The sequence below is a fragment of the Rhea americana genome, unplaced genomic scaffold (assembly GCF_003343005.1).
Source record: "Rhea americana isolate MKP2758 unplaced genomic scaffold, rheAme1 scaffold_386, whole genome shotgun sequence".
In the NCBI taxonomy this organism is placed as follows: Eukaryota; Metazoa; Chordata; class Aves; order Rheiformes; family Rheidae; genus Rhea; species Rhea americana.
This window is the reverse complement of record NW_028186519.1, coordinates 316,547-337,426: the sequence shown is the minus strand read 5'-3', so window position 1 is coordinate 337,426 and position 20,880 is coordinate 316,547. Positions and strand designations below refer to the sequence as shown.

At 49.0% G+C, this 20,880-nt stretch overlaps 1 protein-coding gene across 1 annotated transcript; it reads right to left on the bottom strand.

Annotated features, from left to right (window-relative positions):
* Positions 1 to 955: 955 nt before the first annotated feature.
* FBLN7 (fibulin 7) lies at positions 956 to 18,052 on the bottom strand. The gene is made up of 8 exons (XM_085313457.1): positions 17,602 to 18,052; positions 14,230 to 14,389; positions 9,825 to 9,995; positions 6,019 to 6,144; positions 5,377 to 5,514; positions 5,139 to 5,276; positions 4,214 to 4,352; positions 956 to 4,051 (listed from the first exon to the last, which is right to left on the bottom strand). Exons 1-8 carry the CDS (start codon positions 17,674 to 17,676, stop codon positions 3,679 to 3,681), a joined length of 1,320 nt encoding a protein of 439 aa, XP_085169583.1. The 5' UTR covers positions 17,677 to 18,052; the 3' UTR covers positions 956 to 3,678.
* Between the last annotated feature and the right edge of the window lie 2,828 nt (positions 18,053 to 20,880).

Below are 20,880 nucleotides of genomic sequence, written 5' to 3'. Positions count from 1 at the left end.
AGGTCATAGGAGCTCTTTGCTCACCTGCCTTACCTCTCTCCCCAAGACTGCTTTGGGCAGCACAGGCTCTTTCTTGACATCCTCAGAGGATGCTTTGGTGGGAAGAATGCATCACAGCTTTTGAGATTCTTTGAAGATGAAAGGGGGGAAAAAAAGAGTCCCCCTGCGAAGAGGCTTCCAGGTCATACCTGAAGCCCAGGTTGACCTGTGACTGACCAGGTCAGAGGGTCTTGCTGGCCCCCGATGCCCCATGAGGGCAAGGCTGCCTGCAAGAGTGAGCAGTGGCAGGRAAAGGGCCCCATAAGTCAGTGCAGGGAGAGCACACAGGAACATGCTGGGATAATTTTAGCAGGAGCACAGTGCTGTCAGCTGCGCCAGCAAGTCAGGTGGCTGGAAGAAGACAGGAGATAGCCGAAGAGAAGGCCAGGCAAATGACCGGCTGCAAACACTTCTTACTTTGGCTCTAGAGGGACATGAGCATGCTCATGCCAAAGAGYGACCTAAGAAACCATTCTTGTTTGGGCTGGGACCTTCTTACCGTTGCAGTCCTAGCAGAGCAGATGTCCCAAGGCTTCCAGCCCAAATCCCACTCTGATTGTGGTGAGACCTCCTGTAGGCAGCTGCCAGGCTAGTCTTTTCTTGGTGCCATAGTCATAACTCAGTAGCAGCTACAAGGCCCCCTATTTACACTAAAGTCACCAGTTTGCCTCAGAAAAAACAACCAGAAGCAACCACTGTCTGCTTCCAAACATTATAAAGCAGAAAAATGAAAATAACCAAGGCAGCTTAGTGGTAAAATCACTCCCTCAATCCAGTCCCCCACCTCCCTCCAAGGACAGGAGTTTTCTGCCTCCAGGGTTGTTTTGGAGGTGAGCAGTCCCTCTCACTATAAAACCCACACTGCACGTGGCTTTCTCAGCCACACAAGGAGCAGGAGCAAACCACAGACACATCAAGTACTTTATTCCATTCTGCACCTGCTGAAAGGCTATATCATGATTTAATTGTATTAAAACCATTATAGTAAAGAAACATGCATAACATTGTGTTTTTGTGGTTAAAATGCACAAGCTCTGCACTTGAGGAACAGGTACCTAAGGATGAAAGGGGTGATAAGTCAGAGGTGCCTCCCCATGTGCATGCGTTGTTATGTCTGCATATGCAAAGAACAGAAGCTGAACTGCTGAATCTGAGCTAGTGCTTCCTAGAGCTGCCTAAACATAACTGACAGYGGAGGCAGTGGTTTATTAAAAATGGAATGTTCACACCTTGAGTTCCCTCAATGCAAGTACCAAATGCAGCTGAAATAGTTTCCCTCTGCCTGCTGCATGACACGTTCATACAAACTTACAGAGGCCTTCCCTGTGGTCTTGGGTAGATGAATGTGCATGACCATGTTCAAGAGGTTTAAGGAGTTGCTGCCCATCAGCTGAAACATGGGAACGTGCTGTAGCACAGATCTTAGCCCATCATCATGCAAAGGAAACGCAGGAGAAGACTGAGCCATTCTGCAGCACTTGGCATTGTGGCTGACTACTTCATGGGGCAGGAGCTGCTTAAAACACCTGAAGGGGACCAGAGCACTGTGCTATCCACTAGCCTGTACTTCGGGGTGAGAACAGTGCTTGGGTCAACCACTTCCAAAAGCACTGAGACAAAAAGCTCTCCATTGCGCAGAGGAGATACTGACATTGATTCGATGCTTATCAGTCCCAGCATACTTGGCCACTTTGCTGGTTGAAGGCACACCAAATCTGCTTGTTAAAAGTAAGGTGGGGTGAGTGGACATGCAGATTTTGTGCAGTTGTATGCAATTTCTAGAGTGTAACAATTCTTCAGTCAAGTAACATTTGCTCTTCTTGTGGCACACTCACAATGCTCCAAAGATTGGCCAAGACTTGGTCCCACATTTCCAAGCTGAAGAGGCTGAAGGGGCTGGGAGGTCACTACCTAGGAACTGATCTTTCTCTGCACTACTTGCTGCTCTGCCCCCCTAGGTCCTCACAATCCTTGCACCAATTACTACTTTTTCCAGTTCCAGTTTCTCACATGTGATACCAACTGCTAAAGTCCAGTGTGTCTTCTTTGGACTTCTCCCTTCTTTGCCTGACACTGGTGTCCTCTTCCTGAAGAGGATACTGAGAGCCAGCTAGGTGCAACACAAGATATATTATCATAGGGATAAGATCATGGACTATCATAATGAAAGAAGAGTTGAAAAGTGCRACTTCTCACCAGCTGTTTCTATACAACATACCAGATAAAGTCCTCCCTGTGCATCTCCAGTGACTCCTCAGGATAACTGACTCCCAAAGTTATGCCTTGAATTTATAAGAAACTGGGAACAGAGTTTGTTTCARGAGCTGAAGATAGCACTTACTTCCCTCTATCCGTGAAATGAAAAATGGCTACTTGATTTTCGTGTGGTCTCACTCTGAAATTGCTATTTAGAAAATAGTCTGTGAGCAAAGGCTGGAATGGATTTTGACTTCTTGAGTTTGTTACATGTACTGAGGGCTACAAGTGCAATATACTTTATACTAAACCCATAGTTTTAGCATTGTCTTACACTGACATGCACTGACAGCATTGTCTTACAGCTCACTGGGTGCCATCTCCAGTGTCCTGAGACCTGAACACTATGCAATGCTGAAATCTTAGCTGCGGGCTGTAAGTCCAGACTGGTATTTTTCCAGTCTTGGTCTATTCTAAGAGAATTGAACCACCTTGCTTTGTTGAAACAGCTGGAACACCTCATAGGCTAATGCAGGTTTTTCAGCATTCAAAGGGGAGCATAGTCATGCTCTTGTTAGGCTGTGGTCAGTACAAACAAGCCTGGGCAAGCTTGAAGAGTAGTAGCCACTATGACTGAGCTCTGTTGTGCTATCTCCTTTCTCCTCTTGGCTGTACCAGCTTAACTACTTTGCAGAAGGAAGTACTAAAAAGAAAATAAAGGCTTTAATTTCCATCCACTGTTTTCCGCACTGTGGAGGCACAAAGGCTATGGGACATCTCTCTGAGCCTTGGAAGAAGATAAAATCCTACTTGGCACAGGCCTCACGGTATACTTCCTCCTGATGAGTACATCTCTCTCTTTTGTCTCAGTAAGCAGATAGCCCATTGCAATTCCCACCCCTAGGGTTCGCCAAGTTTCTGCGGTGGAACAGCTGCTTGTTGTTGGAGAGCACATGATTTCTTTTGCACTTCATTTGCTGTTTTTCCAWGTTTGTGAGTGTAAAACCAGCCTGGAGACTCAGACAAAATAACCTTAATCTAGAGGAGAAGATGGTTAACTGCAGAGAGGCTTCTGCTCAAGCTACCATCTGAAGCCTCTCTGTTACACATCTGCTTCAAGGGTTAGGGCTTTTGGCTGTGAGAGTTGCRGAAGATGCTGAAAAGGGAATGTCATTATGAGAACAAGCAAGCTTGTGAGATCATCCAAATGCTGAAGTCACCTCAGGTACCCTCATCTCTTTGGTCTGGGCTTTGAAGGCTGTGCTTCTCTGTGYGATTACAGTGCCATGGCCTCTCGCTGTTTGCTGGTGCTCTCCCAGGGCACAGGTGATTATTAGGTGACGAAGGCAGTTCATTTCATTTGCACAAGTGCTAGGAGAAGGTGGTGGATGGGCAGGACCAGCCACGAGCTGCTGGCTTTCTGGCTGCCACTCCCTGCCTCCTCTAGAACTCATAGGGAGACACAAAGACTGTGATTTTGGACATGTGCTTTGCCTGGAAAGCACGGTCCAGGTACTCGGACATGTCCACATCCACTTCTATTGTCTGGGGGCCCTTCAGGCTTTGCACGAGGATCAGCTCCCCGGTCTGTCTGTCTGACCGTTGCATCACGAAGTGCCCTCTGTTATTGCCTCCCACAATCCCAAAGCGCAGACTGTCCGGCCCTGGCCGGCCGGGAGCAGAGGCGGTCGCCATGCGGAAGAGGGGAGTAGGAGTTATCAGGTTAGATGGCAGGGGGAGGTAGTGGAAAGAGATGGTTTTGGGTGCATGGTGGCAGGCTCTGCTGTCCATTGGGCAGGGATTGCGTTCACACTGGCTGATGAGGAAAGGAAAAAAGTTTCAGGTGAGTCCCAAGAGACATAAGGATGCTCAAATCAAAGCTCCCAGMCTTGAAAATGTGGCATGTGGTGGCCTAGGTTAAACAGCATGCCCCCAAAACATGACAGATCCATTCCCCTTCTCTTCCTGTTATACTTACAAGGGCGATGTTTTCACATAGCTGATGTTGCCACTGGACTGGGGACACTCTGAGCTGACGCACTGAAAGCCCCCTCCTGTGTTGATGCATGTGGTCCCCCTTGTGCAGTTATTTTGGGACAGAGCGCATTCATCTATGTCTGTAAAGCAACCAGATCAAATCTGATCAAAATAATCAGCTTTTGCTGAAAACACTTCAGTCACATTCTCCTGCCACTTCTTGTCTCTCTCATCTCTTCCCCCTGCTTCTGCCTGCAGGTTAACTGCCCCAGGGCTAGCCAGGGATGTCAGAAAAGCATAAAAAATTCACAGCAGCAGCAGGACAATTTATTTTCCTAACTTTCTGCTAAGTTGTTTGAGACATTGTATTTTTGTTTATGAAGTACGCAAACACACTAAATCTATTTACCTACCTATAAATAATGAAGATATTTGTTGGAAACATCACTAAGATGCTATCAAACCATGCAATAACTGTGGTAACAACTTAGAAAAAAAAGAAAGCATACTCTTTTCATGTGAATTGCCTTTTAGGCAGTCCTCACCATTTATACAGCACAAAGCTTTTCAGCAAATTTTTATGCAAGCAATTCTGGCYACCATGTCTACCTGCTGCATATTGTTTACCCTTCACACCTTAACTGTCCTGGTTTAGAAAAAGGAGTTGTCACTCTCCAAACTGGCCTCTGAAGTCTAATGCTTGGTGCCTATTTTAAATTGTGTATTTGTCTGCTATCTCTGAGAGCATCATAGAAGCATTTTGGTGGACAGAGCCATGGCTGCAATAGTGCTCATGTTCATTATAAAGTTGCCCTAGTGTTGGGTATTTACCAGTGTTTTAATGATGTCATTTTTCCCTTCCTCCACATTCATCCTATAAAAATATTTGTCTGTAAAACTATAGTGAGATTCATGGGGGACCTCACCTTCGCAGCTTTTCCCATCGCTGAGGAGGTTGTAGCCACGGGGGCAGGCGCAACGATAGGAACCRGGGATGTTGATGCAGGTGTGCATGCAGAGGCGAGGGGCCCCCTCCAGCTTGTAGACCTCACACTCATCGATGTCTGCAGGGAGAACACACAACTGTGCCATGCTCCAGGTGAGCGGCCCGCGGCCATCCCTAGTGCAGTGACAGCGCGTGGCCACGCTCYACCACCCACTTACCCTGGCACATGCCGTTGTCCACCGTGCCGCTCATGTGGAAACCTGCCTCGCAGCTGCAGTGCTGGGTCCGGTCAGTCTTAGCACACCGGGGCTTGCGGCTGAAAGCAGGGTCATTGGTGACGCTCCGGGTGGGGGGCACTGTGGGGAAAAGGGACAGCTCTGCACTCAGGCAGTGCACAGCGGTGAGCACCAGCTCACCTGAGCTGCTGCACCTCTTTTGCRCAAGTGGCCTTGGCATGAGGGGCTGGGTTTTGAAGTGAGATAGGGGGGCAAAATGTACCAGGAGGGCTTTTTTTTTTTTTTAGGAGTGAGCCCTTCCATTTTCATTTGCAATCCATAGTTTTTTTTCATCTGATCTTCCTTCCTGCTYCCTTGGGTGTCCTAATTCAAATCCTGCTTTGCCTTTCAGACCACACAAAAGCCTGCATTGACTTTGGGTGCCCTTTAATGGCCTCAAAAGTCAGGAAGCTGCTGCACACGAAAAGTTAGGACAGCATCAGAGCTGGGACAGCAGGGTAGAGGCCTTGAAACCTCACTGTGGGACAAACCAGCACCAAGGGGTTGTACTCAAGGGGAAGAGGCTCTGGGTGGCACACCTGAGCTTCATTCCCCTCTTCTTCCCTGGGGAAGCAGCTCACGCACCCGTCTGCGTTTGATACTGGCAGTTCACTCCGGTCCAGTCCTGTGGGCAGAGGCACTCGTACTGGTTCTGGCCATCCACGCACGTCCCGCCGTTCTGACATGGGTGACTAGAGCACTTACTGATACCTGCCATGAGAGAAAGCCACATCTTTTTAGAAACCAGCCCCCAGGAGTGCCACTCAGCTGAGAGATGACTTAGACAAATATTGGAATGATTTAGATAAGGTGGAAGAGGTTATGAAATCCTCGACACTGCACGGCCCAGCCTGGTGGGTTTAGCATTTGACTGGGAGAAGTAGGTCTCAGATGGGAAGTGATTTCTCTCCATTGGCTACAAATGGTGCCATCACCTCTGGAAAATTAGTAAGGCAGGACAGCTCTCCCCCAGTTGTGTTTTGTGGAAGTAGCCCAGCATCTGAGCTTGGAGGGATGCCTCACAGCAGGGGTACCTGACTTGCTTATCCAAGTTATTTCAAGCTAAAACTGGTGTTTCCATGGGGTTAGAGGGGGGAGAGCACCTCTGACCCCTCAGAGGAGGGGCTCTTCCCAGTGGGAAAACAAACCCAAATTCTCTCCAGATACAGGCCAGGCAGAACTTCTCTGGGAATCTAAATCAAAGCAATTTAAACTGTTCCAACTATATATTTCCCGTAAGATATCAGTGGTGGGGAAATGCAGAGAAGCAGACTGATCTGGAACAACCCTCAGCATCTGCCACAAGCTGGGCTGGTGTGTCATCAATAGCATACCCCAAATACCCTGGGTCCAACAGACTATGAAGTTGCTGACCAAGAAGTCAAAGAGCATTGTCCCCCTCTTCCTCCTTCAGCCTTGGACTTACTGCCTGCAAGACACAAGTCACTTGGCTCAGTCCTGAGAGCTGGAAGGCCATGACATGCTCAGATATTCCTTGAGGGAGGGCCACAAAGGGTTTTGTAACCAACCATTCACTCATCCCAACAGCCACCTAAAGAAGCTTTTCTTCCTCAGGGCAATAGCAAGCCTAGAGAATTAAGTGGTTCTGAGCCCCTGTCCCTAGCTTTTCTTGTTCTCCTACATGCCCAGACTGTCAGCAGGTCTGGAGAGAGAGAGATAATCTCTCAAGATGCTTTCATTGGAAGAAGCCAGTGTGCTGCTGGAGAATAGCGGTGTAAGCCCTCAGCACTACGGGGAATTCACCCAGGCAGCAGACACCCGGGAGCCCATGCCAGGTGGGTACTGGCCACCTTTCTTCCCCTCTATTTCCCGTAGAGGGGAAAGAAATATTTACCACAGGGAGTGATACTGCAGACAGGAAAGGTCATACCCATACCTGGCATCGGGTAGGGCAAACAATGCAATTCAGCTTGCAGGCATCAAACTCAAACGCAGGCTTTTGTTTCTGATATAACACTGCCTCAGTGCAATGTTTGCATATGATAGAGGGATTTGAGGATAGTCAGCMTGTAACTTCTTTGCCTGCTAGTTCTGTTGCCAGTCCACAATGCGTGCACRTGGTTTGCTGTAATGGCTTGAAAAAAAATCAGTGCATTTCATCATGACTAGGGAGGATGGCTACCAGTTCTGTGACCATCCAAAGAAGTCTGGGTCCCTTTCATGAGTGTTACCTGAATGATTTATTTAAGATTGCAGGAACTGTTGTTTCAGTCCTTCACTCTGACCTTGATAGAACATTTTCCTGCTGCATCTCTTGGAAGCAAGTCTGAACACAGAGCTGTGCATGCAAGGCACTGGCATCATGAGATACCTACCTAGCATGAGACTTTCTTCCTTGGTCCCCAAAGTAGGGGGGCTTCACAAGGCCCACCTTCATCAGTTGGAAACAGTTGTAATWTTTGTCCAATGGACTACATATTGCACTCAACAGTGCCTCTCTGGAGCTAAGCACAGCCCTCCTCTCCAACAGGACAAAGAACAGAGCAGCCCATGAATGACAGGCTTCAAGCAGTGCTGTTGGCAGAGCATCTCCAGGATTTCTCCTGGGGGTTTCCACAAGCCAATGCCAATATTTCAACAAGAGCTGCCTCTAACATTCCCTTCCACACAACCCTTGCTTCATTTGTGGCTCATCATACATGCTGGAAGTGCAAGGCACTGACTGATTGCAGAGAGCAAGCTCTGAGAAAAAACATTACAAAATACCCRCTCTTTGAGATCAGATGGGATTGTAGCAAAGCACAAGAAAGTGGGTTTGGCTTTGTTATTAAGAGGTGTTTTCAAGCAACTCTTCCCTTTCCAAAGGCTGAAAACTCATCAAGTTTTTCTAAAGACAATGACTCTCTGCCTTATAAGGAAGAATTGAGGCCGTCTTCTTCCCCTCATCTCTAGTTGCTGAGCTTCTAGGTTAGCTTTCAGCTGTAATTTCTAGCTTCTCTCCAGAACCATGGTTGGAGAGAAGACCTTGTGAAATAACATGCCTTTGGAGCTGGAACTTTAAGAACTGCAGCAGCTGAAGACTTTGGCTCACTGCAAAGTTAGAGAGCAGGAGAAGCCAAAAAGTGAAACCTGAGCATAGGGACAGGGAGGATGTGTGAGGACCATAAGCTCTGGCCAGGGGATGAAATTCAGAGACCTTATCMCTAGTAAGGGGGACTTGGGGACAACTGAAGTACCTGCCCATTTGATAGATCCCAGGAATCCGTCTTGCCATAGCATCCTGCTCTTACAACTGGACATGGCAAACAGCTGCCATGGAAAGATCTAGGCAAAGAGGTATAAAGGATCCCTGTTCAATACAACCCTCCTGCCCCAATGAGATTCTTCCTGAGAACGAGCAGTACCTGGCAACAAAATGCCTGTCTCCTTGTTGGTTGCAATAGTGTAGGCCAGAACTAGAAACCTACTTGGGAAGATGTCATACATTGTCAGCTTGGGAAGGATCRGACAAGAGACTCTACCAGTTGCCATACAGAGCCTGCATTAGGACCCAGACATACTGCCTTGGACCCAAATGCAYGACGGTGCATAACAAGCACTGTAGGCAACATTTCAGCTTCATGCTCTAGTCATTTTAGAAAATGCACTCTTAAATAAGACCATACTATCCTTTTCTGTGCAAATGCACTAACCAAACAGCAGCTAACACATTTATTTTTTCCCCAGGAAATATTTTTAGCAAAGGCAATTATATCCAGCATTCTTGTTTGCCAGATTCAACCTGTCATGCACTGATGGGAAGGCAGCTTTCTGGCCAAGCATTTGAAGGGAGTTATTATAATGGGCTGTGCCAGTCACTTCTGGGCACTGATTTTTATTATGAAATAAGTTGTATATTGAAGCTTTATTTTACGCTCAGATCATCAACTCTCAGCACCAAAATCTAAAAACATTCCAATTCAAGAGAAGACAGATGGGACAGTCATCTGGGCTATGAAACATCCTGTGCTTCTCTAGAAATCTGATGCATGTGGCAGCATCTCTTATTACCAGTACTCAAAATATACTCCACAAAAGASAGGCAGATGCTGAATGACTTCTGGAGCAGTACTGACAAAGCTCAGCAACAAATGCTGGATTTCATAAAACCTATTGAGAGCAGAAGGCAAACAATGATGTTTCTCACCCCCAGGCCACTGGTGTTTAAGGTCCACAGCATAAAGACCTGAATGCTGTGGAGGTAAGTGCCAGATTCCCAGGCTGGTATTGCCAGTGTGCACACAGGATGCTAAGAACTGGCCGAAAAACATGTAGCAGATCAACTCCCCAAAATGCCCCTTTTGTCCTCTCATCTGCAGATACACATGCTTACTACTTCTGGRGTTGTGTGGTGATGAGGTCTCCCATCTTCAAATTGGAAGAGAAAGTACCTTTGCATTGAGGTTCCTCTCCAGTCCAGCTGCCATTTGCCTGGCATATCCGTGTGCTGGAGCCCAGGAGTTCAAAGCCTGGGTTGCAGGTGAAGTGGATTTCATGGTCCACCAAATACTTCGTACCAAACTTCCGTCCATCCACAGGAGCTAGTAGGGCAGGGCAGGACACTGCAAAGGCACCATGGGGAACATAAGTGGTTAGGTATTCACACGTGCTTCTGGAGAGATAAGAAGGAGCARGCAGGATTAGAGCAGCTACTCCCTTGCTTTGTAGGCAGTTGAAGGACACACTCAAGCACACATGGGAAAATACTGCACAGTTTCTAAGGGAGAGAGATAGGATGCCCCATTTGGTGACAGCCAGCACCAACAGCCTCATACACAGAAAGTAAGCTCTGATCCAGGAGTTGGAAGGGGCAGCAATAAGGCACTACTCAGATGGACCCAGCACACCACCRTCTGACCTCAAAGCATAAGCTGCAGGAGGCAAGCCTTTAAGAAAATAAACCAAAGCACAGGAGGTCAAAGCTTTCACCTGTTTTGCAAAYACACCTTATCTCACAGAGACTACTCTATCAAAGTAGGCAACCAGCCTGTGTGCAGAATTACTTGCATCCTTCATGCTAGCAATCACTCACCATCCGTGTGGTTTAGCAGCTGAGAGAGCAGAGCTGTCTCAGCCATCATTGTAACACACATCCAAAATACCCCCAGAGAGCAACTTCCACAGTAGCCTCCTAGACAGCATCCCCATGGAGGGAGGACTTCACCAAATACTCTTTGTGTGAGCAGCTCTKCAGCCTGCAGCGAGAACAGTTTACATGCTGAAAATCTACCCATGCACTCCTTATTCACCTTCTGCCCTGTTTAGAGCTTAATCTCCTTTCTCTTCATAAAAACTTTGATAGACTAAGCCCTCCAAAAGCTGTGACACCTATCATCACCAGTCCTAAAACCACCTGCAAAATTACCCTGCTAAGAGATGATTGCCTAGGTGGGCAATGGCAACATGCTGATGCCTAGGCAGCACCAGATTTGCAAATGCCCCTATAAGCATCACTCCCAATTCAGCTTCAAGCATAATTCCTTGGGTAGACCCAGGGAGACACCACTGCACGTGCAAAGAAGGAGAAAGTAGGGCTGCAGCAGAGCTTGCTACAGCCACTGCACCTTGGCCACCCACAGTCCCCTCCTAATACAGGATAGGAGGAAGAAGAGAAAGAAGCAGGGGGCAGAGTTTAAATCAGTTTAACAGGGAAAGCATGACACTCACTGAGGTGTTGCACCTGGCTTACTCAGGTGTAGCTTGTTCTTTAATAGAAGGGCCCTGGCATTTGACAGCTCTCCTATCCCCCTAGACTCTGCTCCTTTCCACCTGCCCTGCCATCCCAGTGTGCAAGGAGGTGGGGAGAGTCCCTGTGAACCTGCTGGGTTAATGGTCACTACCACAGTCTGGAAGGCCTGTTATCAAACAAGGAAACCGATATTACAGAGGCAAGGTTTACAAGCTCTCAGGAAGGAACCAGGCAAACACAATGGGCCAGTGCCCATTGCTGACCAATATTTGCTGTTCTGCCCGATCGTTTTATTAGAGTCCTAGCATGGCCACACGGTTCATTAGGCATTCAAATACAGTAGAAAACAAYCCATGCAATGTTCAGTCAGTGCTCTCAGATAAGATCGACTTATCTTGACTGTCTCTAACTTCACCTGAGACACAGTTTACCCAGTTCCTCCAGCGTACAAGACCAAATCTCTTTAACAGCTGCTTCTATGATTTTCCAGATATGCAGAGGCTAATCATTAATATCCAACCCTGAAGAGAAAGCCAAGAAGAGATGCACAGAGCTGAGCAGCCCCACAGCAGTTCAGGTGGGGCGAGTGAGCATCCCTTCTTTAYCCTATTAGCCACCCACCCCCTCATGGACCTGCTCTCCATGAATCTGCATGATCCTTTGAAGACCAAAGAGTTGTGCCAGTCCGGGAAGGAGCAGGGAGAGTGGAGATTGCAAAGATGCCACTGCCACATTGCAAAGATGCCACTGCCACAGTCTGGCTGCTGCACCAGAAGACCAATGGTGCCCCATGCCTTGTCCTCCTGATCTCATGTACGAGCCTTGCACAGTCAGCACGGCCGTTGGGTGCTGCTAAGCAGCATAACCTTTTACCGCACGCCAGTCTTGCTCCCAAGCAATATTTTCATTTCCCATGCAAGAGGAGACTCCTTTTCTTGACTGCATAAATGATTTTTCCTACAGCTGCCTGAACTGATGCTGGGCAAGATTGAGATGTCTCTACCTTTGCAACAGCATATTTMTGCCCTTTCTAGGAAGGGTTTTTGCTGACCATCCAGGTTTCATGATCCAGGCAGGAAAACTGTGGGGTTTTTTTGTTGCAGATGTAATTTTTCAGCCTACTCTTCCTCAGTAGCATGCCAAGAGCTCTCTGCTTTACAGCTAACTGTATGGCTTGAGCAAGGGCTTTTGAATCTTCCCATATCTTACTAGGCTGGAGAGTTGCTTGAGTTTGAGCCAAGTATTTATCAGAAAATGAGAGGAATTCAGCAGACATTCTGCTCAAGCTCTGTGGTTAAAGCACTCCCTGCTGTCGATGTTTGAGAGTTCATCTGATTTTGCACCCATTTTGTTCAAACAGGAAACACCACAGAGCATGGTTTTGAACATCCAAGGCCTACTGCTTGCTGTCTGAGTRGAAGAGAATTAAGTGAGGCCCAGTCAAGACACATCCCAAAGAAAAAAGTAGCATTTGGCATGCATGCACATCAGTCCTACAGTGGCAATGGTGCAGCTGCATACAAGACCATTGCTTTTACTGGGCATCTTAGCCCAGAGCTGGTGCCCAGKTTCCAGGGAGAGCTCTGCCTTAGGAACTGTCTCCATTTCCCAGGCTCAGAGGCTTAAAGAAAACTCCAGCAACCTTCCTYGATACCAGTCTCGAAAGGAGCACTTCCCAGGACCCCTTGGCAGTGGTGCCTGTTACAGAAAGAGATAGAGCTGCCCTCAGCTGAATCTGCATAGGAAGAGGGTCATGTGCCAGTACACACCAGCATCTGTAAAGTTACAATCTGAGCAAAGCCATGGTGATGCTCCAGATGCCAGTGTCAACTGGGAGCATTTTAGCATGAGGATGTTCAGGGATTCTAAAACTCACAATTCACACTTGTGAGACCACATCTGGAGTACTGTGTCCAATTCTGTCCCCTCTCCCAGCCCCCAAACAACAGAAAAATCATTATACTGGAGCAAGTCCAGTGGTGGCCACCCACACGGTGGGGACTGGAGTGCCCAATGTAAGAGGAGAAGGTGAGGGAGCTGGGTTTGTCATCCTGGAGAAAGGAAGGCAAAGGAATGATCTCTTTGCATCTTCCACTGTCTGATGGGGGGTGATAGAGGAGGTAGAACCAGCTGCTTCTCAGAGGTGCACAGTGGGTGGACATGGTGAAGTAGGCACCAGCTGTGACATGGAAAACTCCAATTAAGTATCAGGAAAAATATTTTCACCACAAGAGTGGCCAACACAGGAACAAGAGCCCAGGAAGGCTGTGGGATCTCTATCCTTGGGGATACCCAAACCTCAACTGGACATAGCCGTGAGCTACCTGATCTGCTTGTCCCTGCTCTGAGCATGGGATCAGATCAGAGATCTCCAGAACTTCCTGCAATCCTCAGTAATCTTCTGATTCTATAAAGGTAACTGGAGCTGTTTTATAAAGGGCTGCATTGACTGCACGCTGAACCATGTGCTTGACCAAACTCTGCTCAGGGCACCAACAGTGACTGGATCCCAAGGTGCTTCCCAGGGCCAGGAATGAAGTGGTGAGTAAGAAGCTGGAGGAAGAGGAAGATGGATGCACAGCATTCCCAGAAGGGGGGCAGTGATGGGGATCCACCCAACCCAGACTTACCTATCTGCGCATGAAAAATCCTTTCTCTCTTTCATGCTTGGAGGAGTCACTGCTAGGCTTTTGGGGAAACCATTTGTATCCACAAAAAGTGTCTACACATTACCAGCAACTATCTGGGGCAGAGCTAGGGGTGACAACTGGGGATGGGAGACAAGGATGGATGCTCAGTGCTTCATCCAYCCACAGTCCAGTCTTTGCTCCTGCTGGTCACAGCCAAACGGCAGGCAGGCTGGGACCCAGGATGCTCAATAAATATGCAGGAGTCTGCCTTCTCAGAGGACCCCAGCTGATGGTGAGATCTAGGACCCAGCTGTGGAGCTATCCAGCCCCCTCCCTGGGGCAGCCCTGCCCAAGGATGAAGGGATGGACTCTGCATCTRGTTTTGTCCCCAGAGAGAGGCAGAGCAGTTAGGCAGTGGACAGTGCCTGGAGAGCCATGCAAGCTGGAACCAATGCCACAGACAGCCCATGGCCTTACCAGCAGGAGGGTCCAGGGCAGCTTTGGTCACTGTGTTCTGCAGTGTAGTCAGCCGACTCTTCATCATGCGGATGCCCTCAGTGAAGCGCGTCTCCTGCCCCTTCAGCAGCTGCTGCATCTGGCGGATGGCAGCCAGGAGCTGCTGCTTGTTTAGGCAGTTCTGCAAGGATGAAACCACTGGTTCAACAGGAAGAGCCGGTGCCTCAGATGCCCCCAGACTGCTTCCCCTGTAGAGAATGTGCAGGGACATAGGCCAAGCATTTACCCCTTCCTCCTCTCTCCTGCTTCCCTGGTTTCCACCTGCTGCTCCAACCTACTGTCCCCGTGCAATGTTTGAACAGGGGAACCCCTACATGACTCTCTGAACTCATCGTGTGGTGTCCAAGCAGGCCAAATGGAATATGGTGGGGTTTCTTAACATTTTGAGAGTAGTGTTGGCATCTTTATGGAAGTGACCTGCCTGCTGGAGCATGTCTAGAGCTGTATACATCCATCACCTTCCAGTAGAGACACCTCCTTATGCCACTGTCATGRACAGGTTGGGAAGAGGGTTTGTTCCCTCTCAGTTCTTCACAGCCTCCAGAAAGGCAGTAGAAAGAAAACTCTATGGTCTACACAGATCTGGAAACTGCTCTGTATCACCCAGAGGACTGGCTTCCTCGCAACCAAACGTAATCTATAGGCCTTGTGTCTTGTGATAGTTGCACACAAGAGCAGCAGCAACTTTGCTACCACAGCTAGTCCTTGTAAAAAGTGCTTTGTGCAAGAGCTACCAAGATGATTATGATGGCTTTCAAATAGGAGAATACCTGGTGGAAACTCCCTGTCTGGGAGAAGGTCTCCCAGCAAATAGATTTTAGGAAAGTGACACTGGAAAGCAGCTGGTAGGTATCTCAGTACCCACATGGGTGCTTCGCAGTGTCACGGAGAGCTTTGTGGCAAGAATCCGCCTCCCTGACCCAAATCATTGTCAAGACTTGCTGTTTCGTGAGCTGCTCCTCACTGTTTGATGTTGCCATGGAAAACAACCTTGTTGCATGAGCCCCAGGAGCAGTGGTTGTGCCRTGTGAAGGAGGAGCAACATCACCTCCCCCACCCCTTTGAGCTTGCRGTTCCTGACATGATTTTAGTCTATGACTCCACTAGCTCTGAAGCAGGAATAGGACCCAGGACCTAGCCTGCTTGCAAACAGCCTGCACTGGCTCTATGAGAATGGTCTTTTCAAGATTTCTGCAGCATCAAAGATCTTCTCAGATATGGCATTTTTTTGTTTTGTTTTTTTTCCRTGTGACCAGATGCAAGGGTTTTTTAGCCTGTGAGAGAAATCCTTAGCTCAAGCCTGCTTCCGATGTTTAAGAGGATAATGCAGCACTTYAATGCTACAAGCAGAGCTGTAATCACTTTGTTAGTCCTGGGAGAGATGCCATAACTCATATTTAGTCCTGCTGGAACTAGGTCTGTGTCCCACTTCCATATTACAAAATAATAGGAAAACAGATGTCTTGTGAGTTCTTCTGGAGCCAGAAACACTTGTGGGACTTTTGCCTGCAAACTAATAGCTACCAAGGGACTGACTCATTCAGGAGATGGGCATCTTTATTATAGGTTTCCTGCAGAACTGAAAAAAAAAAAAAAAAAAAAAAAAAAAAAAAAAAAAAAAAAAAAAAAAAAAAAAAAAAAAGACCAAGAGCTGAGCAAAGCAAAGTAGTCATTTCTGCACCTCAAAGATTTGCAGAGCTTCATTTCCATCCTAGACAAAGCTTTTCTTTTCAACGAGGAAGCGTTCCTGGGGAAGCCCAAGCCATCAGAGTCTTGGCTCTGAATTGGTCCATGCGTCTGCTGGGCAAAGCACGCAAAGGCAAAGCAACTGGAGAAAACAGGGGGCTCCATATCCCTCTGTTTGGTTGCTGGGGAGAAAGGCTTGGGCTAAGCGCTCCTGCCTGGGCTGAACCCTTGCAGAAGGAGGACTGTCGGCCTCCAGGTCCTGTCACTAGTCTGGTGCACAGAGTGTGGGTAAGTGCCTTTGCGATGGCTATTGAAGGTCTATGGAGGAAAAAAAATGTAGACCTCTAAACTGCATGCCCTTGTGACTGCTAACACCAGAATGGCCTGATCTTGTCCGATGAATAAACAACCTAATGGCCTCACTCACTTCCCACTGTGCCCAACCTGCTCACCTTCCTCCCACTGCAAGGCCAGTCTCACCCCAAACTGCCCTGTGTCACAGAAGCACTTAAAAAAAAAAAAAAAAAAAAGAGGAAATGGTAAATTGGTTACTTTAAGAAAAAAAAGCAGAAATCTTGGCAGGATTTACCTGCTTTGGGTCTATCTTTACCCTCCATATCCTTACCAGTAGTATTGTTGGACACTTGGCCATGCCTTCTTCCAGGCGGGAAATTTCCACCTCCCTTTCCCTACCCCTCCACTCATTCACTGGTTTAYTAAAGAGCCCATGTGGCCAGAAGCCTTGGCTTGGACGGCTCTCAAAGCGTCGCTCAGGAGGCCTGTCTCTAACCATCCCCCCTGGGCCAGCAAATAGCCTTGCAGCCGTTGCTTCACCCTCTCTGTGCGCTTGGAGGACAAGATGCAAGGTAGCAGTTCTTCACCACATCTGAACATGGTCTGATTTCAGGGCACCCACTGACTGCCTGTAGGGATGTTTAACTGTCACAAACTCTGGCTCTCCCACTAAAATGGTTGTGCTCGCTGGTTCTTGTGTGCTTGGTCATGATTTAATGTGTGTTTGTGGGAATCAGACTCRACCAAAAGCCCTACGGAAACCACGCTCTATAAAGGTAACATCCTTGCTAACACCTTCTGGGCTCACAGCCTGGCAACTGCCTTCAAAATGCTGGTGCAGCTGGCTACAAAGCAGCGGGGAGAGATGCTGGGGACACCTGAAATTCTGCCTGGACTTTCCCAGGAGAACAACTGGGCTGGGGGTGCAAGCGTGGAGAAAGAGTCCTGACCCATTTGTTAGGGACACAGGTGGAGTGARTTTTACAGAACCTGAAACAYATATTCATGTCTTGAACTGTGTAAACTAGMGAAGAAGATTTCAAGAGGGAGGYAGAGAAATCCAGAAGGCTTGCTTWCCCTGAAATTCCTGCTTTGGAAAGRTAGGAAAAAGAAGAAAACAAAAAGCTCCAGAAAGCATTTCTAAGGCARRTATCTTTGCAACAMACTCAGGTCTTGGAAAAYGTGAGAGCCAGGAGAAAGAGCAGCAGCGCAGAAAACTGGGCATATCCAGTCTGCCCCTGCTTAGCCTGCTGATTTTCCTGCAAACATCCCCAGTGGTCAGTGCCATGCTGTTTTTGCAGGAGAGGAGCCCTGGTCCTCCTTCCCCCATCCGAGCCCGGCCGCGATGCTCACCTGGGAAGCCCGCGCCTCCTGGCATGCCACGAGGAACAGCAACAGAAAGAGGCTGTACCGAAACCCCCGAGTCATGATCCTGCTGAGGGAAAAAGGCTCTCCTCTCAAAAGGTTTCCCACCTCCTGGATGTCCCYGGCAATTCCAGGAAGGCGGCACTGGCAGTGAAGTTTGCCTCTGCGGCGAGCTCTTTCCGTCCGACACCTCTGGCTCTGGCTCTGGGATGAGTTATCCCTCCCACACCAGCCCTGCGCTCAGTGCACGGCAGCAGCGGGCTGCTGGAGGAGCTGGGCTCTGCCTGGCCACGCACGCTGGTCCCCGGGCGTTTGCTAGCCCGGCGGGCTGCTCCTTGCGCTCAGCAATGTGCCGGCTCCCTGGCAAGCCCCGCAGCAGTGAGTCCGCCCCAGTGGGATATTGCAGGGATTTGCATTTGCCCTCGGATGGGGAGGACTRTGCTTCCTCCGCCCCGGGGAAGAAGAGGCTCACTGCCTGTTTGCATGGGAGGGGAGACCGGCTCCGGAGCAGTAGCTGTCTGCATCCTCCCTCTCTGGATCCGTGGATCTCCTTGGGCAATAACCAGCTGCTGGCGGGTGAAAAAGCTCTGCTGGGCTCTCCTGCATGGGCTGCTCTTCTCGTTGGTCACCTAGCCAGAGGACACCAGTGTGGGGGGAGCTGGCAGCAGTGGGCACGTACCCCAGCCCTGGCGCTGGAGATGGAGCCCATGCTGGCTAMACCTGGCCTGTCCCCCTGCTCCCGGCTGCCTGGCTAAAGTCCCCCAAACCCTCATTACTAGCTAAACTGTCAGAGTACTGGGCAAGGACCTGATGCCACGATCCAGCACAGCTCCTCCCAGGCACCCTTGCCCCCATTTAAGCAGAGTTACCAGCAGCACAGGGGCTGCAAGCAGAAGCCTATCCACTGCTCCCAGTGAGCTAAGTCAAGCCGTATCTGCCAGCTCAGCAAGAGAAAAATAGGACGAAGACCCTGTCTGAACCATTATACCTCTCTTTCTGTGCCTGGGCAGTTTCTGCTTTGCAATAACTATGTATTGATGTTTTAACTAGYGATGAGGAGAGACTTTGGTTAATCATGGGAGCTATCAGCAATTGCTACCTTACTAGCTTCATCTTATTAGATCTTTTATTTTATAAAGTATCTTATTAGCTAACTTTATTGGCTTCAAAAAGTATATAGCAGTGTGTCCCTGATCACAGGTTTTTATGACGCTCATATGGTCAAACTTGCACACTGCAGGAAGCAGCTGTGTGGGCTTAAATGCACCTGACACAGTGTTCTTCTACAAGGATTTTGTTGCAGAGGTCCAACAGGCTGTTTCTTTGACTGCCTTTCATTGCTGGTGTACTGAGATGGGGCTAGTTCCAAGCAGACACATGTCAGGTCATGTTCAGCCATCAGCAACTTGCTTTGGCTGCGGCTGGGGCTGTTCCTTGACGTGGTACCTAGGCAGCAGGATCTCCTCCCCAGTACAAGCCCATGTTTCTCTACTCCGTACTGCCTGTTAAGGCTTTAGGCACAGCTTTAGGTAAACAAAGCTCTGTGGATAGACGTCTGTGAGAGACAGCCTGACGCTGATGGGCTGGTTTGTGCTGGGTCCCTGCACCATCTACTGGGCAAGGCAAAGAAGTGGAAGCTGGAAATGAGGGATGTTCACCCTGACAAATTGCTCATTCCTCCTTTCACTTTCCTCTGACACTGAAGAAGRAACTGCAGGGCAGAAAAGCCTGTGTGTGGCCCGAGCTAGGTCTATGTCCTGGATGATGGCACTGGAAGAAGCACTTTTTTCTCTCTCCTCTGCTTTGACCACAAGCTACTGAGATAGCTCTCCAGCCCTCTTCAGACTGGTGTCTGCCCCAGGGTCAGCACATCTTTCCAGGGAACATGATATYCTTGGACATCCTGTCCCAGATCCCAGGCTTCAGTGGGACTGTTATCAGTGACTTGTCCTAGCTCCTGAAGTCCTGGACACCTCCTTCTCCCTGGGAGAGATAGGGMAGAAACCCATTTCATCCATCTTCATCCTGTCCTAGCTTGTCAGAACATCGCAGTGTGAGTCAAACCTTCCAGCCATGTGAGGGGGGGGGGCCGTGGTCTCCCTTTGAGCTCAGCTCAGAGGTGATGAAGCAGCAGTCCAGTTCTGTCTGCYGTTCACATGCCCAAGGAGACACCAGTAGATGGTGCTCCTGGTGCATGCAAGCCAGAATCCTGCCAGGGCCAGAGCCTGCACATTTGCTTGCAAGGTATGGAGAGCTGCCTGCCCTCAGGCTGACATGCCTGAGGCCTGGGGGTTTGCTGATGTGGGACTGAAGGGACCTCAGTCCACTGCACCACAGTTCAGCTATTCTGGGGCACACTTAGTCAGAGTAAAGTGTAAGCAGGGTAGATGTGTAATACCTCCAGGAGCCCCTGAACCGAGGACCTGCTACAGAATGTCTCCTCCAGAAGTGGTTATTGATGCTTCAAAGAGCTCTGGGCACCCAGGGGGCAGGAACTTGTTGGACAAGTCCCATGGCACATACCTCACATCTCTGCAACTGCAGCATGGCAACACGATGAATTGACTGCCGTGGCGTCCAGGTCTGACTAACTGCCCACACAGCAGAGGGGATCAAAAGACTAAGACATCTCTCTGTTCTGCAGTGGGTTGCTATAAAGCAGTCCATGCTATGGCAAAAGTGGAAATTGCCCGAAACAGAAGAGAAATATAAGCACCAGACTGCTCAGAAGGTCCAMGCCATCACATGCCCTCTGGAATGAAACAAGAACACTGCACAGCTGAAATTCCCGTTGAAAGAACYATGTGGCTGACAATGCACCTCCTGGAACTCGACTCCTTCTGCCTCCATGCTGAACAAGCTCCCCTCCTTTTTAACCCTATGGGGCCTACCAGCCCTTCCCGTGGTGGCTGTGMTGTGTGATCACCCACAAGGCCAGTGGAGCCACCGAACTGTGGGAGAAGACGACAAGGCCTAGATCAGCTCTGAGAAAACAGGGCCCAGCACGGGTGAGCCCAGCACCATGGGGTGCCCACCCTGTTACCACCAGCCCACTGACCAGTATCCACAAGGGAGGATATCAGGGAGAATTTTGGGGGCAAAACATAAGCAGGGGGAACTTGGAGGAGAAGGTAGTCCATCCCTGTGGGAAACCTCCCCTCTTAGAGCTTCTTTCTTCCCTATTATTGAACTAAGATTCTTCATTTTCTCTGCATATTCCCTGGAAATACCTGCAGAGGAGCTTGCAGGGACACCCTGGCACTGCAG